Below are 26641 nucleotides of genomic sequence, written 5' to 3' on the forward strand. Positions count from 1 at the left end.
CGCATCTTCAGTGTGCACAGTAAAAGGGCAAAAAAGGGTTGTTTACAACTTAGAGCAGTTCCCTGACCTGTCTGGGTACACAGCTCTCCCCAAACCGAGGGCAGGGCATGGATCTAGCCACTGGTTGTAGCTTGCCCTGGGACAACTACAGCAGAAAACTAATTTCTCACATATATTTGCTTCAGGTGTGTCTCTAGCATGGCATAAACGAGAGGCAAAACTACAGAAGACCTTTTTTTAAATCAACAAAATAATGCAGTAAATAAGGGCAGGGAATGTGTCTGAAATGGCTCAACTGCAATGACAAGAGTGTCTCCCACCAGAAAGGACACAGTAACTGGAACATCAAATAAAAGCAACCTCTGACGGTACACCTAAGACTCATAGTTTGATATAAATGTTGTGTCACTTGAAATACAACTGCAGCTAAAATGTGGTCACCATTTTTATGCAACAGCAAATTAGGAGGAGTATATACCATTTCTACTCCTCTCTGCACCCTGTGCGAAGATGTCCTGGTTTCAGCTGGGATAGAGTTAATTTTTCTTCTCAGTAGCAACAGTAGTGCTGTGTTTTGGATTCAATACAGGATTTGGTAGGAGAAGAATGTTGATAATACACTGATGTTTTTTAGTTGTTGCTAAGAGATCAGGGACTTTCCAACTTTCCATGTCCTGCCCGTGTGCAGGTGCACAAGAAGCTGGGAGGGAGCATAGTGAGAGCAACGGACCCAAACTGGCCAATGGAATATTTCATATCCTATAGCGTCATGCTCAGTGTATAGAGGAGAGTCTCCCAGGAAGGAGGGGGTTGGGTTCTCTCTTGCTTCTGGGACTGTGGTTTCAGGATCTTGGTTTTTTTGGGATCACTAGCTGGGAACGGGCTGGGTATCAGTTGACGGGTGGTGAGCAATCGCATTGTGCATTGCCCATTTGTACTTCTTATTGTTTTATTTTATTACAATTATTAAACTGTTTTTTATCTCAGCCTACGAGACTCCCTTTACCCCTCCAATCCCTCCCCCACAGGCAGGGAAGGCTGAGCAAGTGGCTGTGTGGTATTCAGCTGCCGGCCGGGTTTAAACCACGACAGAAGACAAAATAGTTGGCCCCATCAGAGCTGATCTCCCATCGCTGGGGAGAAGAGTGTAGCGCACATAAAGGACCCCGGGATACACAGGTTTGTTTCAGCATCTGAATCCTTGGCCCCAGCCATGAAATCCAAAGCCATCCAGCTGCCTGAGTTCCCTGTGTAATGTAACACACCAGGAAAAGCAACTCCGTGAGCAGGAAACTGCCTGGAACGGGCTGGTAGGAAAAGCTAAGCACTGGGGGAGAAGGGAAGGGATCCAGAAATCTCACCTCTAGCCAGCTGGAGAGCATTTCTGCTATGGGAAACAGGCTCTGTCGCTTCGGGATGGGAGCGCAGGGACTGCGGGGCCTGGGGGAGTGCTGCATCAGAGGACAAGTCTGCTCTTACTCTATTCGAAATCAGCAGCAACAGCCACTTTTACAAGCCAAGCAGCTGAAACTTGTCCAAAATGTCTCAAGTTGATGCAGGGAGATCAAGTTCTGTACCCACCAGAAAAAGAAATGTTGACAATAACTGGTAATTTTGTGTTGTCTGGCTTGACAGCTTCCATGTTGCTTCAGATGGCCCAGCAGCACCTTTCTACAGCAACTTAATCTTCCTAACCTTCTAATAACAGCACAAATGCAAGAAAAAGATCTCAGTAACTAATCTTTGAATAATAACCACATAAATAATCTGCATTTATACTAAAATATTTATGCTGTAATGTAGGTAAGGTGAAACCTCAAACTGTTAGATTGAATTTCCAAGGTGTTTTGTTTTTTTTCCAAGACAGTAATTTCAGAGAGCTGCTCCCAGGCTCTGAACATTTTCCTTACGGAGCAAACAGCATATAAAGTCAACATGTAAAAGTCTCCTCCCTGGTCAGGCAAAGTGCAGTCAAGAAATAATTACAAAGCTGCTACTAAAAAGAAAAATTTGGGGTACTTCCTAATACTGCTCAAAGTTACGAGCTACTGCTTGTACCTAATAACTTTTTGTTAAAGGAGAACTATCAGCTTTGTATATAAGAGAGAGGGGAGTTAAGAGTCCCTGGCAAAAAACATTTAAATGAGAGAACGCAAACAAAAAAAGAGGATGTAAACAAAACCAAGTAACTGGTTGTTTTGATCCTCCTAAGACAGCAGATACCCAGGGTGCCTCTTTTAAGAATCACTCGGAAATAACTGTATATTGGTAACTTCCATGTGTGGATAATAGTATTTTATGATTTTATCAGATACAGACTTAACTCTCTGAACACTGCTTACCATTTGGCACGCACTGAAATGCTTTGTCTCTTTCTCTCTTTGAAGATAACCATATCCGAGCCTTAATTTTCATTTTAAGGAGCTGCTGTACCAACTTAGCAATTATGTCATATATTAAAAGCAGATGCTTGCAAGAGACAAGAACCCCCCTCAATAAAACAATGACAGCAAACTAAGCCCAGCCCCGATTTGGTATTTTTGTTATTGGCAGGGCTATAAGCTCAACAAGTAATTTGAAGTACTTCAAGCTTTTGAAGGATTTTGGGAACAGACCAAGGAGCCACTTACCACCTTTTTAGATGCCAGATTTTCACGACCTGGCATTAGCCACGCATGGACGGAGTTCGACAAAAGGGCCCACTAGCTCGCAGAGATCTCTTGGGCCTTCCTCCCATCCCAGCCCTCCTCTTCCTTCCCCCTCTCCCACCCATGCAGCCCAGCCCCTCCCTTCACTCCACTGAGCTGATGAGCTCAGCAGAGCAAACTCATACCACCTCATCTAATCTGAAATTAGACTGGCTGTGTGAAACACATCAGCGTCCCTCTGCCTCCTGCCTTCCAGCCACAAGTCGCCCATTATCCTGTTTCTCTGCGCAGCAATTCCTTCTACTGTCAATAGCAGCATGGCCAAACAATGGCTTTTACACTTGACTGGGGGACACGTGGGCAAGGAAAGCGAGGGAGAAGGGGGCAGAGGGGGCTGTGTCTGCAGCACCAAGCCCCTCAGTGCTGGGCACCCACGCTGTTCACAGCCAGGGCTCCCCCCAGGCCCAGACCAGCTTTTGCAGAGGCTGCTTCCAAAGTGGGTTCAACCACCACCCCTTGGTTTGGGGAAGGCGGGAGGATTCGCCCCACGGACCCTGCCGAACCGCTTGTCCTCGGGCCAGGCAACATACCCAGGCTTGGTCTGTCATTTTTATCATAGCGGTATTCCCCAAACCAGGCCCGTGTAAGGCCACAGCAAGGGGCTGCAGGTGCGAGAGAGAAATTCTCTGGCCGAGACCTGACACTGTTCATTCACAGTGGGATGTAGCTGCATGCCCAGCCTACCCTCACCTGCAGAATTTCTGCTCTGGGGGAAGCACTGGAGGTGTGGTATCCTAAAGACTCATCCATGGAGCAAGGGGATCCATTTTAAGCTCATCTTCCTGCTACTTTCAACTGTCTTCTGGAAATTCTAATAAAAGGGATCTCCACTTAGCTGCAAATCAGTGGAAAACACACCAAGATTTCACAACTACTAATGGGAGGAGGAACACATTAACTGCTAACACAATGCCAATGGTCAGTGCTCCACCCTTGCCCTGGGAATCTGGAAATGCTTCAGTGTCAGAACTGGAAGCCACAGAATAAAAGCCCTGGCATTTAGCTCACTAGAAATGTTGTAAAAACACACCAGTAACCAACTAATGCTATAAAGCAAAACAAAAAAAAAATCTTAGTTGTTTTAAGGATAAATTCATACAGCAAATTCAAGTCTGCCTTAAAAAGAAAATAACTCCTACTTTGAGAATGTCATTAACAGAAAGAAAAAAGCACAAGGGAATTCATTAATTGTTTAGGTTTTCCCAGTTGTTTTCCACTAATGCAAGGGTCACAAATAATTCAACATCAGGCAAGTTTTACTCTGTAACAGTAGCCAGGAACACAAGGAAGGAACCGATTTTAGCAGAGAGCTTTTAGCAGTTTCTTATGTGAAGTCTCTCAAGAGGTCTAGAAAAAATCCTGTAGACCTTTCAGCTCACTCGCTCCCCTCTGCTCCCCTGCTTCTAGAAACATGTATTATTTCCCCAGGAGTTCCCCATAGTCAACTGCCATAAAAGTTTAGCAACTTGCCCTAAGACTGTGACATTTGAGCAGAGCTGGACATGTATGCAGCTCATATCCTTACTAGAAGCCTTCTGAGCACAGCTAGCTCTCACTCATATCCCGTCTTTTTAGCAAACTGTAACAAAGCAACACCAAACTCTGTGTCACTCATTTTGAACGGCAGCAACATAACCGCTGCGTAGACAGGGGAAGGAATTCCAAAATTTCCTTTCAGAGGCCGCAGCCAGAAAGCTGCACGGCACAAAGGCATGGGAGGGGGCAGAGCAATGGTGAGAGCACAGCAACCACAGAAGACAGGGCAGAGAAATTGGGGGACCTCAACTAAGAAAAAACCCCATGAGGTAACCAAGAAGTAACTTGGGAAATGATTTTTACAGAAGAGTAATACTCAGTATTACAATGCTTATTGTTAAACCCTCTCTCCCCCCTCACCCCAAGACAAATATACTCACTGTCTTCTCTGCATCGTCCCTTTTTCTAAAGAAGGGCAGAAATTTGAAGTCTGTACACACAAACCTTTGAAAACACAGACACACACTTCAGTGTTTACAATGCGTTTGATAGGACAACCACTTTATTACAAAGAACAAACAATGCTTTGAAATAAGACTGATCAACTTGAATTGTACAAAATGTCAGTTTCCTTGCAGAGGTCATTAAGTAACAGGCTGTAAGACTAAGTTCACGTCAAAATCGCTATCCTGAAATATCAGATAACAACAGTAATACTTATTATATCTTCAGAGTTTATGGCATGATCATGTGCTCTACTCCAAACTACATTCAAAAGATATTGCTATAATTACTTTGAAAACACAAAGTGTAGGTTATTGTTCACTTCATTTCCACTTTCACAAGAACATTCTTAAGGTGAAGCTGTAGCGTCTGCCGTAACTGGCAGGACTGTCCTATACTTACAACTTCCTTAAGAAGTTTAGTAAACTTAGACATTTCTACAATATGGATACTGTCATCTGATAGATTTCAGCTTCTGTTACATGTCCTTTAGTGATATATGAAATAAATGGATAACACAGATTCTCAAAGAGCTGATGTCAACAGTCTTCCAAACAGATTTAAAATCAATCAATATTTGTCTGATATCTAGTTGATAGGCAAACAGGTGGGATTTAGACATTATAAATACAGTTCTAAAAACAGACCACAAAGTGTATTTTACAGCGTGTACCACAATTTCATTTTAAAGTAAAACTGTGAGGAACTGAGGATTTGCATATGATCACTATTCAACGTCACCCAGCTTGGACAAAGAAGAGAAAGTGACATCTTATGTCAAGTCAGCTGAAGAAAGCACACTTACAAGAAAATTATTCTTTCAATTGAAAACGCCACAGTTTTACCCTTTGGTAGTTGTGACATACCCACTGAAAAAGAAATTGTGCAAAGCGTGTGAAACCAAGTGCAAAAAAACTCCACCCAGACATACCCAACAGGTTTTATTCTTAAATAACAACTCTACAATCACAGCTATCAACCAACAAAATCAAAGCCACAAGTGTTTTCTCTAAAGGCTTCTTTCACAGTACTAATAAGAAAAACCAAGTTCTATTCTTCTAGTTAACAGTTCATGTGTACGGTATTTTAGTTATCAGACAGTATTGGTAGTGAGATCATACCTGATGAAATGGACCATTAAAACACAAATATTTTAAAGCCAGTTAACTTCAGGAAAAGTCCTATACATTCATACTATAAACACTGCTTAAAGTGAATCTGGGATATCTGTCATTGTCATAAACACAAGATTTTTCTCTGGAGTAAAACCACGTGTTATTACTCCTGTGCCACAATTAACACTATTATAGCCATTTATGGTCCCCAGCACTTTTTATATGCTATTATAGCATGTGATGTGTTGCGATAATTAAGGCTGTATCAGCACTTCCATTACAACCCTGATTTTCAGGGTAGCTAAAACTTGGCTATTAAATCTGCTCTGCGATACTTGAGCTGTTAAATCTCTTAATATTTTAGTGATACTTCTCCCACCAAACCAGGCACATAATTTATTTTAGTTTATATATTTACAAACGCTCTAAAAGACAAATTTAACTGGCAGAGGCAAGAAATTCTACCTTGACGTACAGTCTTTTGGCATTCGGGGCAAAATTAAAGTGCAAAGTATAAACTTCATTGCACAGTAAATAATTTAGATTTTATTTTAAAATAAATCTTATTTAGGTGCCTCAAGCTATTCACCTAGTGACCTTGTCCAACTCAGCCATTTTCCTCTACACTTTGGTAAACATAGGTTTATATATAGATACATAAATAGCATTTAAAATGTTTACCTTTCTTTCACTACTGTGAACAAATTTTTTCTTTTAGCATAGGAATGGATCAACCTATTCCTAGAAGTAATGCTTGTTGAATTTATCAGCTAGCTAGTTAATGTAAAACGATGCATAGTAAAAGGGAGATACTGAACTTGATTGGTAGAATATACTGGTAAAGCAAACAAGCACTTAAGAAGATTAACTGGAATAAATATGTTGGAAGTTGCCATATAATATGTGCAAAATTGCTTACCATGTATTCTAAACTTTGGTTAAAATTTTCAGATTGAAGTTTTACAGAAACATTATGGAAGCAACACAAGTGATTACAAACACAGGAATGAGGTAAGTTATTATTAGTGCAAAAAGCAAGCATATGCTAAAAGCAAAGCATATGAATTTAAAAAAAAGAGAATGAATCTCATGGAAGTTTTCATACAAGACCAGAAAGGTCTCTTGTAAACATTGGTATTTACAAGTTTAAGATTTGTACAACTACAAAAGGATAATTCTAAGTATTAGTAGTGCATTTACAATGAATTTACGTTTTTTGTAATAAGAGAAATGACTAAGTTTATCTTTTTTCCTTTTAAATCTTCAGGGGATATCTTTCAAGATTAAGATATTTGTTACAAATAGTAGAAAAATCATTTCTTTACAAAAAAAGTATATATTAAAATATTTATACATTTTAAGTTACTATATAATAACTGGAAATTTTTGCCTTGTACTCCGGCACCACAATAAAGAATGTGGTATAAGGAACTGAAACCAAACAGAATTTACTCATATACCAAATCTTAGGAATTATCTATGCAAGATCGGAAGCAATCATGGGGACTCTACCTCACATACTACTGCATATGCCAATTCTTTATTTGTTTATTTTCATTTTGGAACTTACATTTTAACGATCACTACCAAAAAGAGCTACAGGATGGAGCATGGTCCTCCACCCCACCATCTTCAATATAGTTTCTATATGGTACTCATACCTGAGCAAGGCTGCATAACGCTGATGTTTCAAACATAAAAAAGGTTATATATTTTTAAGATAAAAACAATGCAAAAATAAAATATTTGTAGCATTTACAAATAGTACAAGAGTTACATTAAACACTACATTCGAAACTTGAGATTTATTACGTTGTTTCTACTTTGAGCTTGATGTTTTCATATCTGCAAAAAGAAAGAGACATTGTTAAATGTTTCATAATTTCACATCGTGTATATGGTCAAACACTTTCAAACAACTACTGTTGAAACTACTGTTTTGAACAGCGACTGAGTTCTGGGATACAGCTCATGGCCAAAAGCCTTTCCAACTAAAGGGTTACAACAGCATCGGAATACTAAACATTACAGAAGGCAACTTTGTTGTTGCTCTCCACCTTAGAAAAACATGTTCAAAACCAAGCAGTGGTGTATTCAAGAGTTCGGTTTCCACCATACCCTGTGGATCACAGCCCACAAACAGAGAGGTCAGCTAAACCGACACAACAATTCACTGCTCCCCGAGCGGGTGGGCACACGGTCCTCGCTCTGCCCTTCCTAACTCTCCCCCATGCTCACAGGACCTCTTGCTGAGCAAAGCCAGCTCCCAACTAGCAGAAAGCTAAGCTGGAAAGGGAAAGGAGTGGGATGAGACCAGAAGCCAGCAAAACTTATTCTGAGCCCCTGGATCGGTTTACTTAAAAGGTGAGCCAGAACTGATCAGGCTAAAAACTAATCTTTATTTTCAGTGGATCCATTCCCATCCCCAACTCATCGTGAAACTGTATAAATTCAAGCTGAGGGGCAAGATGACAAAATCTCTCCTGGCTGTAATACAGACCTTGAAGTGTATATGCATCACAAAAATGCACCTTACATCACCTTATGGAAAATTTTTCTAATGAGGGGGAAGAGATTGAAAAAACCCCTGATTACAGCCATGCATGCAACTGGATTACCTCTTATTAGAATGAAAAACTTTTGAGCTGATGAAGGGAAGCCCAGGGAAATCAGAAGCTTACTAGGCTTTTATTATTTGAGGGACTGAGTAAGACTCAATAACCAACATTTCAGTACTTGCTTGTCTTTGCTTGTGAACAAATATAAATTTTTAAAAAATTGTTATGCCAAATTCAACAACTAAATTTTCTTAAAACTTCTACAAGGAGCAAAACAACATTTCAAGAACTTCACATGCACTGCTGAGAAAAACATGGGTTCTAGAGACACAATACACAATTTTCTCCGCCACAGCTACAGCCCATTTAAATGCTGCCTTGGAAACGGACTTTACCTTGAAGCCATCGAACTTGTGTGGCTGGTCCGTATCCTCTCTCATTCTTTGCAGAAATTCTGAACACTATAGCAGGTCGGGAAGTGTAATCAACATGAGCATTTGAAAGCTGGGCAGCAGTCACTATACATGATGTTTTAAGACCACAGTATATTCTCATAAATACAAGCTGACTTGGATTTTCCTGTAATTGTGTGGAACGGATTGCTAAGTAGGCAGAATATTCTAAAATATTTCCAGAGGGTGAAGCAGGAGGCTCCCAAGAAAGATGAATACAGTCTACACTCTGAAGAAAAAGGGAGAAAATGTGACAGTATGTAGGTAACCATTAGATACATGAATATATATATATATAAAAATATATATAAAAAATATTAATACAAAGAAGCATAGAAATACAAAAAAACTCTAAAGATCATCTGAAAATTCTAACCCAACATCATCACTCTTTGGAGGTAAGAATGTATCTTTTGACTTCTTTTTTAAAAGCATGGTAAACCCCTATAGATTTAAGGATGCAGAAAATCATGGGGAAACTATCAGATGATTAAGACGTGTATCTGCTAACGCGATCTTTAAGTGTTAAAATAACTCCTTACAGCAAATTTCTTAAAGAATATTACATTGAGCAGAATTAACCAAGTAAGCATTTGACAACATTTTATATGACAATTTTAACTTGAAATAAGACCCCAACTAAAACCAAGAGTTCTGAGATTAAGTTTGTGACAGAAATTTTATACATCAGAACTAGAATTACCTGTATTTCTTACCTTGGTGATTTTGACTGTTGAAGGAGCTCCAGGAAAACCTGGAATGCAAGTCTTGAATTCACTGATTTTACTGAAAGGCCCAACACCACAGCCATTAATTGCAGCAACTCTGAACCTGTACACTGTGCCTGGAAAAAGATCCTGTTTCTTAAGTAATCTGTAATCTGGTACATCTGCACCTTCCATCTGAAAATAAAGCAACATTTGTGTTAATATTTAAAATATTCTAAATACAGTGAGCCTAAAAACATATAAAGCGGGTACCGATAAAAGGAGATTAATACATTTATTTTAAACAGAAAATCTAATACTTTTGTACTTAAATCAGAATTTACAAAAAGGTTCCGACTGAGGCACTAGCTCACCCCAGAGCAGCTGATCTAAGATGCAATATAAGACAGCATCTCTAACAAAAACACCACAACGTTTTTTAGTCATTTAAATTGAACTGCACCTCTTGGTCATTTTTACTCAAGAAACTAAAAGCAAAGTAGCATTTCCCACTGTACAGCTTATGATTTAATTAGCATATTCTTCTGTCCTAAAATACTTTTATTTCAAAACCAGTTATTCCTGTAGTTAGGAGTTGCAATTTGATGCATAGGTAATCAAAATGTTTTTAAAGAAAAGCACTGTAAGTTAGTAACAAATAGGTTTCTGCAACATTATGTGCTACTGTACTTCAATGTTTAAAATATGCATTGATGCATCCTTGAAACAGATTTTCCTTCTGAATAACGTATAAGAAATCACAATCAATGTAAACACTGTAAAATGTACTATGCTCCTTAAAACTAAGGTGTGTAATATTTATAGCGAAGCGCTTTCAAAGAAAGCTTCTGTTCTTTTGTTTCTGACTCAAGAAAACATATGCATTCTTTTTGTTTCTAATATAAACTTACATGTGCAACGACATTAAGTTTTGTATCTAGTCTTTTTAAACAGCCTAGGCTATGTTTTATTAGTATCTTTAACAATTTGTAAGCAAAGATTCTGGAAACAGACAAACTCTGAAAAATTTCAATGCTGTACAGAAATAGCATATTAAGAAATTGTGGGGTTTTTTAGTTAAGGACTTTTACTGGTTTGAAAGTTCACTAAGCTTAAAATTCTTTACTAAAGCTAGAAGTAGAAATACGTAAAAAATAGCAATAGCAATATTAGATGTTTCATATTATCACACAAAAACAACAGAAGAGAACTCATCTGGTTTAGGAAATAGTAAAAAAAGGCGAGCAAAATACATGAGGAACTACTGGTCACAAAATACAAAACTCCTCTGAGCACCAGATCCTGCTGCAGTTATCAGAAAATCCTACATTTTGTTGTCAACCATATGGGCAACAGATTCCAAAATATGTATGTGCAAATTATGTCAGAGGAGAATTAGCAGCTACCTTGTTAGAGATGTTCAGTGTTTCCTCTGGCAGCAAGTAGAACTGGCTCACCACTGCACTGTTGTTCTTAAAAATTCCAACATCATACCACTGCCGGTCTCTTGTTTTCACCGGTGCCATCTGTCTTTGTGGAGTTTTCTAGTATTTGAAGAACACGTTATGTAGACTACCCATGCTTCAACATAATGTAAAAGAAATGTTGAGACTCTATATAAGAGACAATCCCCTTTTATACCAGTGTTACTTTCTTCAAATGAATATGCATATGTTTTTAAACTACCAGCTGGTCCTTATACATTGATTTAGACACAATCCATCACAAAAAAAACCAGAACAACAGTCGGGATGTCACCTCTGACATTCTAGTTTAAACAGGGAGGGGAAGAAGTTTAAAGCTGTAGAACTACATGTCTGTAGCAGCATGTGGTTGCGAGTTAATTTCACTCAGAGGTCAAGAAGTTCCACAGGGTGGTCCAACACCAGCTGCTCTACCTGGGATTCAGCTGTACCTCAGCCCCAAATCATACTTTCAAGCCGCTGCTGAACTCATTCACAGCTGAGAACAGGGCCTCTGCTGTGGCATGGGGTGACGGTGGTGGAGGGCATGGAAACTGTTCCTGACTGACTCAGGAAGACAAACCGTCTTCCCTGCTTGTCTCCAGGCACCAGGGAGGGTGCTTGCATGGTCAGTGTGCCCAGGGCAGACAGGCCACGATCCTGCCAGCATGGGAAAGGGGCAGGACTGGCAGCTGCTCTTGGCAAAAGCAACCCCAACCCAGCAGCTGCTTCTTCCCATCCTTAGCTCCTCTCTTTTGGTGGCAACAGTGGCACCTTGGTTTTGAGTATTAAGTTGTAAACAGGTGAAATAGGAAGCATTTACTTTTTCAGGCAGTATTTACAGCTTGCATAGCCAGTCCCCATCTCCTCTAGGGAAAAACATCAAGATGTCAGTTTAGTTACGTTTCAAACCTATCGATCAGCAGCTAACACTAGTCTGATCTAATACATATTTCATTTTAAATTCAGTTGTGCATACAGAAAAACATTTTACATTTGTGCATCATGCAGCAGAGAGGCCATTCCACTGTGCCAGTCGATAAAAATGATTCAACAGCTGAAACACGTACTTGGATCTCCTCCCAACTACACAACTGCTACTTAGACTCAAATCAAACCCACACAATGCAATTAGTTTTACAACAGAAATGTCTACCCCTGTATTATTCACTTCAAGCCCTAAATACACATTGCTTTTCTTTCAGAGATATAATTAAAGGAAAACAGAAGAGCCCTTACAACTAATCAACAGGACAATAAATACAGCAATTTGTTTATACTTTTTCAGACTTACAGAGGAGTGTGAATCATTTGTCTGTCCAGTATTGACCCTTGTCGAAGGCATGACATAAGTAGTTTCAGCAGCTAGAAACAAAAAGTTATATTTAAAAAGCTTAAGTGATACAAAAAATTTAACACAAAATCCACAGAGTATGAAAGTTGACCTCAATAGCCATTTACAAGTATTTGTTGCAAAAGTATGTCTCAGACTTCTTTTGCATGCAGTTCTATTTATAACACGAACAACTAATTTTGGCTTGCATCATATTTACAGAACAATTGTAAGAGCCTGGCATTGCAGGCTGCTACAGATAATACAAACAGAAGTCAGGACTCTGAAAATCCTAAAAAGTGACAGAATTATGAAATCGATATGAAATATTTGTGAACAAATAATCTAAATACCAGATTGAGGCACATACTGGTAACATTATATGAATCGTCTAAACATGAAATCTTAATTTGAATGCATTTTTTCTGACATCAATACAGTCTGAATTCTGAACATGAGCAGTTAATCTTTAAACAATCCTAACAAATGGGAAAAGAACATTTATTAAATTTAAAATGGAATCTTAAAAAAGAAAAATCAAAGCACATAAGCAACACAAGTGAATATTAGTATTCTATACCTGTGTTTCTGGGTTTCGCTTTTAAAATACAATACTGTTTGGTAAAAATTACACTACTCACACAGTGTCAATAAAAGAATACAGTTCTTTAGTTAACCCTCAAAACAATAGCAAGCACAGCCTGTTGACAGTCACAAAAAACAAAACTTGAAAAACTACCAATATATTAGTTTCTGTGTTTCTGCTTATTTTGGGTATTACAAGCAGACAGTGAACAGGTCGCCACGTTTGAGTAGCAGTGAGCTAGCCACATAGACTGGCTGTATTTGTTACAGAGGTCAATTGTTTAAAATCAAAATCATCTCAGGTTACTATCTGTAGTCTTTTGCTGACTAAATAAACAGACACAGCAAATGTGCTATTGGCACCAAAACTGGCTGCCACTGCTGTTTAGAAAATGGGCTTCTGCATAAATCAAGATTTAAAGGGCTTTTCACTCACAGGAAACAAAGTGGTTTACAAACGTATAAACGGAATAACCCGATTTTAAAAGATGTTTAAATCATAGCAGAGGTCATCCAGGCTGCCCAAGGTCCTCAATGCCCAAAGCCCTATCTCAATCCCAGGTACTAGTCAAGATGGGAATCCCACCACACTAGAGGAACTCTGATGGCCTTAGATATATATGGCTCAAAATACAGTATGTGAAACACATTTCAAACCTTCAGATTTTGAATTGAATGTTGTTAGTGAAGTTTCATCTTTAACAACTGCCCCATTTGTACTTGATGATTCAGTTTTAACAGCCTGCTGGGTTACCATAGTTTGTGTGCTGGAGACAGTACTGGATACAGAAGCATCAGGATTTACAGTTCGTTTGTCCAAGTCATGTAATTCACCTACATTTGCTGAAGTCTGGGGACCTTAAAAAAAAGAAAATATTAAGCAGTATTCAATATTGGTAACACTTAACAAATCGCAACTTCATCCAATGGCTTTAGTTTCATATAAAACCAGAGTTTAGCTCAGATTTAGGTTAGAATAGATCTGATTACATGAATTGCTAATACTTTCTTTAGGTCTATAACTTAACAAGTCTGTCTGCACAGTCATAAACAGATATATGTACACAGTTATATTAAAATGGAGATTTCATTTGTTTAAAGCTTGCTATTCTTTATCTATGTGGCTATGAAAGGATTAATTTGGAAAAAAATCCTAATATAAAGTATCCACGCAAATCAGTATCACAGATTTGTGACAATCAACTTAATCTTAAATACTGTGGAAGTCTGCTTCTCACTTAGCACTCGGAGCCCAAATTTCCACACAGTACTTAAATTACACTGGAAAGAAAATGAAAATCCAACAACTTTAAGTTACATGACAGTCAAATATGAGCAGATCAGGTGATTGAGCCTGTATTTACCACACTGAACTTAAGGCACTTCAGTGGAATGCCTAAATCAGTGCCTTTTCATCTTCGATTTCCTCTACAGAGAGGAACATTGCTAAAATTTTACATCAGCTAATAGCTTTGCACCGTTAACAGACAGAAGTAGTGTCAAAGAGAGCCTGGAGTTACTATCAAGTTAATGTTGAAAAATTAATCTGGCCCTGTCAGTCTGTTCTTTGATGTTAAAACCAGCTATTTATGTTTAAAAAGGCACATTTGCCATCATAATAATGAATATATTGAGAATTTCATGTCCCTCACAACACTTCAAACAACTAAAGATTTCATTTTTCCTCATATCCTCTAAAAATATGTGCAGTAGTAACTAGCACAAGTTTTTTTTAAACTGCAAAGGCCTCTAAGTAATTTTAAATTGCAAGACAGAAATAATCTTATTTTATGTTTATGAGATGAATTTTAACTCTCACTTTTTAATTAATTTTTATTCTATAGGCATCTTACTTGAAGTACAAACAGGCAAAAGAGAAGGGGCATTTGATTCTTTGAATCCTGTAGCATCTGCATGGTTTTTCATAGTCTCCTGTGTAATCTTGTTTTCAGGTGCTGCAACCTTTTCTTTTCCTTCTACTTTTAATAATGAGTTGGATGAAAGGGAAACTTGGACCTAACCAAAACAACACATTTGTTAATGTTTAACTGCAAAGTTCAGAAATTTCAGTTGCAAACATGGCATGAAAATGCTTGCTTGAAAACAACAAACAAAAATGCTCTAACAAGTCCCCCTACCACTCTAAATTAAAACAAGAAATCAACCTCACAATCCACCTTATCTTAGCCATTATAAAACAAAGACTCAAACTCTAAATTGACTTGGAAGTGTCCCTGACACATACTAAATTTTATCTGAGAGTGAGCTCACATTCTTATGTTATTACATGGAAGTTCACTGATGCATACATTTAGTCTACTGGGGGACTCTGAAGGGGTGGGGAAAAAAAAAAAAAAAAAAAAAAATCACAATTACAGAGGCTTTCAATCTTTGCTTTCCTGGCACATACCTAAGATATTTCTACTGTTAGCAAAATTTATAGTACTTCTACATGTTTTCTACAAGAATACATTATGGATCCCATACAGACCTGAGGCCTTACACAATTAAGAAAAGGTCTAAATTTCTAAAAATGTGATCCTGTAGCCAGAGTTTGCCCTCCCTCTTTCTTTTAAACTGGCAAAACAGTGGACCATGTATAACGGCATAACCAGAACAGATAATAATTGGGTTTATACTGCAGTAGGAACCTACAAGTAAGCAGATGAGCATAAAAACACCAACAAAGAAGGAATATGCCTTATCCTTTTTTGCCTCCCACATTAATTGCAACATTTTGAGGATACTGTTCCCTTCAGCCCCAGGCACAATTTGGTCTTTTCTCAGATTCGACAGTATCTTTTCTACAGGTATCAGGCTCCCAGTTAGCATTGACTGTAGAAGTCAATACAGTTGCAGTTTCCTTTCTGCATTACCAGGAAGAGGACTTTAAAGACTGTCTGTCAATCATAAAAGTAAAAAGTATGTAAGAAAACGGACACAACTACTTCAGCAGATGTCTTGTCTTTGTTTGTTTGTTTGATTTGGGGTTTTTTCTAAGGCCTAAAAAAGTAAGCAGGGACTTTTAAAACTGAGAAAATGTTTTGGCAGTTCTTTCACTTCCCACGCTACTTTGCCACTTAGGCATTTTTCACTTTACACTTACGTTATTAGGAATGACATTATTTGTTCGGCTGGGATGATCCACCTTCACTTCTGGATAAGGGACACTAGGCAATGATTGTGGACTTTGATGTAGAGAAGAGCCACCTTTTAGGTAAACAAAAGTAAATTCCGATCAGTTACATAAAACTTAATATAATGTTGGTTGGAATATATTCCAGTATGCAAGAGGGAGACCCAAAGTTGCCTTGAAGGAAGACTTGGTTGTAAGGCTGAAATGAAACTGCATGGCCAGTCAGATAAAATCTTCACTGCTTCCTTTCTCATATCATGCCCAGCACTGTACAAATACCTTCATATTCAGATAGCTGGCCAAAACTGACAGAGACAAGTTAAAGCTGAGTTTTCCACAATTATGATGCGTTTTGGGAATAACCGAAGAAATGGGGTGTGTCTCTCTCAAAATTTTTTTTTTAAAAAACAAACTCATATTAATTACTTATGCAGCCCTCTACCTTTGCACAAACATTAGCGTAATGCGATCTGACTACTACCTTGTGAACTCAGCACTGATGTCTCAGGAACCCCAGTACCAGGTACTCCAGCTACTGATGGCACTGGTAAGTCAGCATGCAACTGAAGAAGGTATCCTTCAACGGTAGGTACTTCATCCCATTTCACTTGAAAAGAGTTGGTTGTAGCTCTAATCAGCTGTACCTGTGATGGTGCTGGAGGTTTCTCTACAAGAAACCAATAAAACACAGATGGCATGTTTGAAATTGCCCTCCTTTACCAGTTTAAGAAATATCTATATAATGCAAGCAAAATCAATAGCTCCTTTTTAACATGTAAAATATATACCAGATTCAACAAGAAACAGTTGTCAAAGGTGGCAAGTCAAGTCCGAGAATTATAAAGTGCCATTCTAGTTCTAGAGTGTTCAAAAATGCTGACGTTTTGATGCTTTGTTTCTTAAAGGCTCTTCTGCTGCCAGTAAGTCTTTGGTTGTACATACATTACTATAGGGATTACAGAGACAAGAGATCCTCATCATTTCCTAAAAGGCTGTGTGCAGCTCTTTGGCTCCTAAACCTTTAGATATTCCCGGAAAGGATTCACAGAAGATTGCGCTTCCTTTTTGCTTGCTCTCTGCAGCTAAAGTGACCTTTCCCTTAAACTTCTGCAGGGGCTGAAGCCTAGGCATGATTCAGTGCCAATGACTTGCTCCTCTCACCTGCCTTGGCGCCTGACTAGGCTGCACTCTCAAGCACATCCCTCCCCTGCTGCTACCCTTTTTCATCTTCTGACCTTCCTGAGGGAAAAAGAAAAATAGGAAAAAAACCAAAAGAAAACACAATCTCCTAAATGTTTCACAATCTCCAGTAACCATTCTCATACTTCTGCTCGAGCAGTCAACAGCTCCCTCCCAAAAGTACTAGTCTAGTTCCCTCTTTCCCAAGACCATCTCACTGTCCTGTCATCAAGCCAGCTACTAATGAGTGATTAGGGCTCCAGAATTCCCTTCAGCCCCAGGAACAATTTGGTCTTTTCTCAGATTCGACAGTATCTTTTTGCAGTCCAAGAGATGAGGAAGCAGCAGCAGCAACGATCCCAAGAGAAGGTGGGGTTTGGTAAAAAAGAGTAAGTAGCAGCAGAAAAGGTCACTAAGAAGAGAGGCCAGGAACCCTGAGTTTAGGTAAAACACCCTCTAGCACCTTGTATCTGCTGACTATGGCATGCAATGCAGAATCTAGCCATGAAGTTCTTTCAGAGGCTTTAAACAATCCTTCCTAAATTTTTTCAGTTTAATTTATAGCTGTAGCCTTCAAACAACCAGCAGTGAAGTGTAGTTTATTTAAATAAGCTTTAAAATTCAAATAATCTTTGAGTTTGCTACAGCTTTAGATGTTCTGATCATCAATGATACCACCTTCCCATATGTTAATAAAATATGGAACATAGTACAAGTCTCTTATTTATTTCTGACTCACCAGTATCAAGGTACCAAAGATCTTTGCAGCAAACTTGATTGTTCCAAGCTTTTCTGTAACCATCTCTACCACTCCAGATATACAGACGAGTGCCAACCGCTACAGCACAGTGTCCTGCTCTTGGCCCTGGTAACAAGTTACTTTTGTCCTCCTGGCAATCTGAGATCAGACCTATCCATTCTGTGGTATCTAGTAAATGAAACTCAAAAAATTTAGTTTCCACATGTTTTCCAGAACAATCAATACAGATGTTAATACACTTAACTGCTCGGAGAAAATGAAAATAAGTCACCTCTGTTTTTATAGACAACTGCATTTAAATTTGCAGTATTACGTAGAGAAGGTCGCTTCTCTTTGTAAACAATTAGTCTGCAAGATACAATCAATTAATACAGGATGAATTTTCTGACCTCTGGTTGTCTCTCTCAGGCAAATACAAGATCAGAAGTTGAGGATTCAGTGATAGTACTACCACGTTTAGAAAAACCCCATTTCAGGATCTGTCTCATGTTCTTCTATAAATGAAGAAGGAGTATTTATATTACTTAGCATTAAAGTTGTACTAACAAAGATTTGCATCGGCAAACCTGCTGAATGTCCAAAGAAAAATAATTTAAAAAATCACTTCTTAAGAAAGATGTAAAAAACTGGCATCTTCTTTAGCCAGCTAGGATTACAACTGTCTATCCTAAAACTTTTCTCAGGGTCTTCAAAATATTTATTCTACTCTGTTAAGAAAGTATTAATTCAAAATGCCCACTCCCAGAAAGGCAGAAACACTAACCCAAATTAAGATAAGAAAATGAACCGGTACATTTCCATTCACCATCATGAGCAGAAATTTCACCTCCTGCTGACTGTGGAACCCATCCACCAAAAACATACATTCTGAAACACAGGAAAAGAGGGAAGAGGGAAGAAGAAAAGAAAAGCCAATTAACATCCAGATCTGCTGCATGTGCTCTCTCAAACTAGGACAAAACAGAAAATTTCCAGTGCTTTACAGTTCTGGTTTACTGTAGATTTTATTTGTGTCTACTCCCTTTAGAAAGTATTGTGGTAGATATCTATCTTCTGCAATTTTTGAATAAATTAACTGATTAAAAAAAACCAAACAAAGCCCCCCAACTCCTCAAACAACTTCCCAGAAACATAAGTTAATACTGTATCTTTTTACAAACCACCATACTGCTAATACTCTCCAAAATCCACACGTTTACACAGAATTTCTACAACCCTATACTGCAGACCTCTCAACAAATCATTCTAAAATTGGGAGTATCTAAGTCAGATATCAACATTTAAAAACGTAACATACGCTACAAACTACTAACATTTTCAGTAAATAATAAAAAGCTAAACAGCTGGATTATAAAATACAAAGCTTTCACATGTCTTTCCCCTCTTGCCTCTTTTGCCTCACTCCAACTTGTAAACTGATATAAAATGGACTGAAACCCACGTTTAAAAGTCCATTTTATCAATGCTATCTGCCAAAACAAACCATATTGGCAAGAAGCAAGTAATGAGGAGCAGACTACAGAAAAACTGGCCCACAAAAATGTGGAATGATTTTGCCTAGAACTAGTTCTACTCTTTGGGCAGTTTCTTTGCGTAGCTCGTTCACTGTGTCAGAGGCACAGAGGCACTCAAGGTGGCTCCTGACAGAACCAGCTCAGGTCTAGCCGAGACTGCTGCAGAATGCACAAAGGTGCATTAAGAAGCCTGGGAAAGATGCCTGTGGGTTGGGCAGATTGTCTTGCTGGATGGAAACACTGACAGTTTGATACCCTTAAATTAACACTGGTACTTTTTAATTTCCACCGAGGTAGGATAATAGAAACAGAAAAGCTCTACAGGGCTGATGGTTTATACTGAGCAGTAGTGGATAAGCATCACCATTCACCTACTAGGTGTACCTTTCTAGAGTTGAGCTTTTAACAACAGACATACTTGTTTCCTATTACATTGGCCGTATGGAGACTGCGAGGAAGTGGTACTGTCCCTTTAGTTTCTGGTCTTGACCAGGTCATGGTTTCTAAAAGAAAAAGAATAAAAACCCTCAAAAAACTTGTTAATGTATATTTCACTACCTGGATTTTAGGAGGGAACATACCTCTAACATTCAACAAAACAAAATTTCACTGTTCTAAGATGGCCACTTTAAGAAAAAAGGCGCAACAGCAAGCACTTAAAGCTTCCTTTAAAATTCACAGGAAATACTGACAAACTAATTGGTTATCAGTTTATCAAAAAGATATATTATGGTTTTGTTATGTTTGTTCAACTTGGTTATCATAGTGACAGTCTTTAAAGCACTCTAAGGAAACAATCTGACACTGCAACCAAAATCAGCGAGGATAATACATGCAAACAATGTTGCATCTATTTAATTCCAAAAATTACAAAAGGTTAACACTATGGTGTAAGTCCCAATAGTATCTGCACTACATCATGCCATTAATCCTTATATGCTATATTTTTTCCTCATAGCCAGTAAGGCCCCTGCACTGACTTCTACTGGCAAATCAACTCACCTATGTCAAGTTCCCAGAGATCATTAAGCCGACAGCCACACATCCCTCCAAAAATATACATCTTTGGATTTCCCAAATCTTTTCTGCAGTATACGATGGCTGTGTGAGATTCTCGGGGAGACGGCAAGATCCCTTTGGTCACAGGAATACTCCAGCCGACAACGCCAGAACCGTGTTGCAGCTCCAGTTCATAGAAATCATTTAAATATCTATGGTATTATTGTCAAAGTATGAAAAATTCACTTATAAGCAAAATTACAAGTGAGCTTTAAACCCTGACCACTTCCAAGTATTACAGACTCCTGTCTTGGGGGAGTGTGGAATTTTAAAATCTCAAAACATTTGATGGCATTTTGGATAATACCAAAACTAAATGGATTTAAACCAAAAAATGAACTATTATAACTTGTTGCCTCTAAGGAAACATGCTTTCATACCATACTTGATACACTGTATTACATGAAAGAAACATTCGACATTGGTAAAAAACATTCTTAGCAGAAATAACTACATATGGACAAACTTGGAATAAACTGCAAAGTTGTGAGAAATACATGACGACATGGGACATTAGAGATGAATTTCTGCAAATCTAAGGCAACAAAGGTGAAAAGACGCTGTTTCTTTTCTGATGTCCTCAAGCTGGCCAACAGACAATTAGCCATTTGTTGCTGAATCTATCGGCAAGTTATTTTTAGATAACGGTCTCTGAATCTTGGCACTCACACCAATTTGTTTACTGAGCTTAAAATTGCCAGTTTATGGCTCAGTGGATACAAGCACTCTGAACCGCCGATGAATGTGGATATAAAACTTCGGCATTATAGCACTGTTTGCTGATAATAAAGGCAACTTCAGCTGTTACTTTAAAAAATTTCCAGATGAATTCGTAACTGTTTTCCACAGCATTACAGAGGAAACTTCCATTGTGAATTCCCTGATGACTCATGAGATTTCACTGATTTAAGTAAGTCTAACAAACAAGGCATTCTTAAAAACATCACCCAAAATACTGGGCAAAATACCAGTCTACTCAGGTTTCCCTCCAAAAGTGTCAGAGCTGTCAATCAGTGTTACATATTGTGGGATTAGCAGAAGAAATAGTTAAGCTTCTTAGCATGTAACCTCTCCACTGCACAAATAATCCAAATGGTATGCTGGACAGTCTCCCTAGAACGTTCCTCTTCAAAGCTGTCATATCTAGTAATTTATTTTTAAAGACATTGAATTCAAACGAAATCGGCATACCTGGGAATGTTATTATTTGAATCCTCACTTTCATTTGCCAGGCCACCAAATAAATAGCACTTGTTACCATACAAAGAAAAGCTGTGGCCAAGTCGAGGACAAGGTGGTGATCCAGTGGAAGGAGCCTGAGGTTTTACTTTTTTCCAGAGCCATCGACTTGCCTTAAAGACAAGAAGAATATATTCAGAAATACCTTCATCTATAGTCATTCATAGTCAATAGAATTCAGATGATATTAAAAATAATTCAGAAAAGATGTGAGTGTTAAGGGAATGCTGGGCTTTTCTTAAGATATACATTAACGTAAGAGTAATGTTCATAAAACACAGATGTAAGAGCTAATGTTCATAAAACATTAAATATTTTATACTTTATTTAGACTAGATGGAAGTCTCTTTTTCAAAGTTATTTAGATTTTCTCTATCTTTAGAATCTATTTAAAGAGTTTATTGTTCCTGGACCAGAGCAAAGCTCATCTAACTTTCCTCCGCAGTTGGTAATATAAAATGTGTTTGTTCATAAACAGACAAAGTAGTCCTCAAATCTGAAACATCTTCATAGATTTCCTACCTGCAATTCATACAAATCATTACTGTATCTTCCGTATTCAACCATTCCTCCAAAAACTAGTATTCTGGTACCATCACAAACAAATCCATGTGCTGCACAGCCTGGAGGAATATCTCCCCTTACCGCAGGAAGGAACCACTGATTTGTAACTATAGTAGAAGAAAAAAAAAAGAAAGATATTTCAAGCACCAAGAAGGAAAGTATATTTTTAAACACCTCTGCTTTCTAAATCATTACCTCTTACCAGCAGATAACTGTGAATGCGTTATTTAATACTAAATTTTATTTGAATTAAAACTTTTTTAATAAAAAGAAAAGCAAACACCTCTGTCAAACCTCTATCAGTGTTACTCAATATATGAATGAGCACGAGGTTCCTGTAACTAAGTCAGTTACCAAGGGTCACCCAGCAATTTAATAGACTTGCCAAAAAAAGAGGCTAATGAGGAACCTAAGTGCAGTTCCACACAAAAGAGAGAACTACGCTAACTCAGAGGGAGCTAGCCCTAGAAACAGAATTATTAGAGCTACAGCAGCATGGCAGTGTGCCTGGACTTAACAGCCCTATTGAAAAACTAATTACACTGTTCTGGGACCAGTCTTAATATCTACAGAGCACTGCACTGGTACATGGGAGAGGAGAGGCAGAGAGGCAAGAAAGAGCAACTGAGACTGCCTGATGCTGCAGCAGCAGCATATTGGTGTTTAAACTGTTCTGGAATGAAAGAATTACAGGAGATATTGTCTCCTTTTTCCTAAGCTTTTTTCATGAGCATGAAGAAGGAAAGTGTGAAATTAGAAGCTTCCAGTGAATGTTGCTGCAGGGGATTAAGGTGCCCTCGCTGTGTGCCAGCTCCTCGGAAGTCATCACACTCATAGCAAGAGCAATGGATGACAGCCCAAACTCAGGCAGCCCAGGTCACAACCCTACACCTTAGCCCCCAGAGAAAGAAAGAAGGCAGTTTGGGCCAAACACTCATTTGGAAACTGGAACAATGGAGTCACGATCCTTGTTGCAAAGGGGAACACCTTTAGCAGAAAGTCTGGGCAGAAAAATAAAAACGTGATGATAAGACACACGCAAAAGGCACCCATCAGAACCTCTGTTCTCATAGACTCTAACTGTACTGTCTAAAAGCTTTCTTTAGATTACTCATCAAAACAAAACCGTTTTTTTTTTTTCTCTCCCCCAAAAATGTGATTGAGAACAGCAGATCTTTAAGCTACCATGGAAAATCTGCTTGGAAGAACTCTTAACAGTAAGCATTTTCCACTTAATAAGCTACATCCAGAACATGTTTGTGCTCCCAGATTTTATCTCAAAAACACTCAGCAAAAATACCATCACCTTTTTTTTTCGGGGGGGGGGGGGCGAGGAGGGGGACACGACACATGATAAGAAGAATTTTTGAATGATTCTTAAAAGTTGACAAGTTAAAAGGCTAATTAACGTGCTCTCATGCTTTTGGTATGTTACACAAAGCAGTCAACACCGGTTGACTGAGAAGCACAGATCAATCACCTCACTCTCCCACCTCAGCCCAAACTCTGAAATTACACAAAAGTTTTCAGCCTCATACAGCATCCCGTACAGTAACTGTTTAGGCATCTGATCTTTCTCGACCAAAATCGGTCTTGGGCAGCTTCCTGTTTGGAAAGGCTCCCAGTGCCAACATGTTCACTTTTCTAACCCAGATTTCTGTTTCAGCATGTTCAGCTCTCGTGAGCTGCCACCAGAGGGAAGAAGGGGGATCCGGACACTCGAGGGGGCTAATCCAGCCTCCAGTCCTTCAGCCGAGACCTGTCAGGGAACACTCGGCACCCCGGGACTGAGGGGCTGGGAAAGCACAACGGACGCGAGGCGCATGAAGAGATTTTCCTGCCTCCTTTTTTCCCAGAAACGAGCATTAGCCCCGCAACATGAGCCAGGGCGCAGCACAACCCCGGGAGAATCCCTCGACCAGGCGGATTTCCCGCCCCCCCGCCAAATTTTGGCTCCAGGCAGCTTTTCAGCCCGGGGACAGCCCACGGCCTCCCCCGCCCAGGCCCCCGCGGGCAGTCCCGGGGGCGGGCGGGAGGCTCAGGGGCGCGATCCCCCACGCTGTGAGGATGCCGGTGCCCCCGGCGGCTAAAGACATGCCAGCCCCGCCGCTGCTCCCCGCCGCCTGACAGCCCCGGGCGCCCCCGCCCCGGCCCGGCCCGGCCCCGCCCCGCGCGCTCCCTGCCCCCCGCCCGCCGCGGGCCCTGCCCGCCGCCCCGCCCCGCGCACCCGTGTTGTAGACGTGCAGCTCATCGGCGATGCCCTCGTTGCCGCCCCCGAAGATAATGACCAGCTCGCGGATGGCGACCGCGCGGTGCCCGTGGCGGGAGCGCGGCACCGGCCCCGTGAAGGAAGACACCCGCCTCCAGCTCAGTCCAGCGGCGGCCGCCGCCATCTTACCGCCACTCCCACAATGCACCGCGCGGCCGGGGCAGGCCGGCGGGGGGCGGCGGGGCGCCGCCGCGGGTCACGTGACGGCGGCGGGGCGGGCGCCCGGCAGTGTCGGGTGTCGGTTACTCTGTCCCTGAGGGGGGAGCTCCGGCCGCCGGTCTCCTCCGCGCCGCGGCCGGGGAAGGCGGCGGTCGCCTGCTGGGTGCTGGCTGCTCCCCCTCGGTGACGGGGGCCGGCGGCGAGGCGCGGTCGGGGAGCTGCGTCTTGTCCCCGGCCAGGGCGGGGACTAGGAGGCCGCCTTCTCTGTGGCACCAGCGCACCCCCTGGGCCGTGCCACGGCCGCCTCCGGGACAGGCCGCTCTCTGCACGGCTCCCTCCGCCCCTCGGCAGCCCCCGGTCTCGGCCTTGCTTCGGCGGGAGTCCTGTCAAGGGCGCCTGTCGGCGGCGCCCCGCCTGTGGGGCTGCTGCCGGCCAGCCCGGGGTGCTGGGGTCACCGCGGATGTGGGGTGTGCTGTTCAGGGCAGCCAGCTCTGCGCTCAAAGCCTCAGAAATGTGTAGCAGGTTGTAGGTTTTTTTCAACTTGCTAAGTAGTAGACGAGGTATGCATCTGAGAAAGGAGTTGCTGTTGAAACACTGAAGGTTGAGATGAACAACCACGGTTTCAGTTCTGCGGTTAACAGCAGATGATCTGAGTAAACCCGATCTCATTTTGCAGGACAAGCTGCTCTCTTTTCCTGTGTGAGGGGGCTGTTAAGTGAGAATATAAACACGTGAGGCTGAGGGAAATCCAGAGAAGGTGTTACTGGGTTGCCAGTAATGCAGGGGTTGCTGCGAGGTGCAAGCAGATGGTCCCAATGCTGTGGGCTCATACAGCTGTGTGCTACTTAGATCTGTTCAGGATTCACAGAGAAGTGGAAGGGAGATCAAAAAAAAAGGGTGGATTTTGATGGCCACGAGCTTAATACAGCTTAAAACCCCCCCCACAGTACAGAAAAAGTAGTAATGGTTTTGGCCATCTACATGAAGCACATAACTGTATTTCTAGCTCTTAATTTATTTTTACTTCAAGCAGCTCTGCAAAAGATGGATTTCTGTACAAAATCAGACACAAATAATACAGTTCTCGCATATTTGAGACATACAGTTGAAAACCCCCATTTTCAGTTCCTGCAAATGGAACAACAATCTTAAAACACTTCAGATTTTTAAAACCTTGACCGAATACTCCTCATAAATTTTGCACGGCCTCCTGTTAAAAATATGAAAAATAGTTTAGAATTGAAGATTATTATCCTTATTGCATTCAGTACTCATTAAAGTCTTGTTTTATCATATAGAAGGGAGGCCCCTAGAAGGAAGGGACAGAATCTGAATAAAAGAAGTGGTGTAGAAATAAAACTACAAAAGCATTCCAGAAGAGTTTAGGAGGCAGAGTATCAACATGTGCTGGTTACCTTAATCTAAGGTCCCTTTGAATCTAAATCAAACCTGTGGATTCAGATTCTCTTAACTGCTCAAAGATTCAGAAATTATTCAAGTCAAAATGCATCTTCAGAGTTGAATTTTGCAAGTTTCCCTTAGCTTTTGACTCGCAGGAACTCTGCAAACAGACATTGGAAAAACTTTGGCTTTCAGTTTGGCATGTTGTTGTTTGGCTCTTGCACACTAGTTATCTGTTCACATTTACTGTAAATAATGACTAGAAACCTAACCTGCAACTAGACTGTTGAAGTAACTTCTGGAAGGGTTTGTTTCCTTTCCTTTCCCCCACCCCCTTAAGACTTTTTGTCTTATGGGATTTGTTTGCAATCTGCTCGCTGAAGCTCTGAGGCAAGTTTGCCAGATCTGGGGCTGCATCATCGTTCTGCACATCTGGAAGTGGTTTATGGGCTCTCATTCC

The 26641-nt window shown here is 40.3% G+C and overlaps 1 protein-coding gene across 2 annotated transcripts; it reads right to left on the bottom strand.

Annotated features, from left to right (window-relative positions):
- Positions 1-4717: 4717 nt before the first annotated feature.
- Positions 4718-24763, bottom strand: HCFC2 (host cell factor C2). 2 transcript variants are annotated; one of them, XM_074825911.1, is made up of 16 exons: positions 24580-24763; positions 22311-22459; positions 21741-21901; positions 20493-20701; positions 19909-19993; positions 18740-18843; positions 17956-18144; positions 16519-16704; positions 16008-16111; positions 14755-14917; positions 13559-13759; positions 12278-12348; positions 10927-11064; positions 9530-9715; positions 8757-9042; positions 4718-7648 (listed from the first exon to the last, which is right to left on the bottom strand). In XM_074825911.1, the coding sequence occupies exons 1-16, from the start codon at positions 24743-24745 to the stop codon at positions 7623-7625; spliced, it is 2424 nt and encodes an 807-aa protein (XP_074682012.1). In that variant the 5' UTR covers positions 24746-24763; the 3' UTR covers positions 4718-7622. The 2 variants fall into 2 exon arrangements, with proteins under 2 accessions (XP_074682012.1, XP_074682011.1); XM_074825910.1 differs by lacking the exon at positions 4718-7648 and having other exon boundaries at positions 7662-9042.
- Positions 24764-26641: the final 1878 nt, after the last annotated feature.

The sequence above is a fragment of the Strix aluco genome, chromosome 5 (genome assembly GCF_031877795.1).
Source record: "Strix aluco isolate bStrAlu1 chromosome 5, bStrAlu1.hap1, whole genome shotgun sequence".
Classification (NCBI taxonomy): domain Eukaryota; kingdom Metazoa; phylum Chordata; class Aves; order Strigiformes; family Strigidae; genus Strix; species Strix aluco.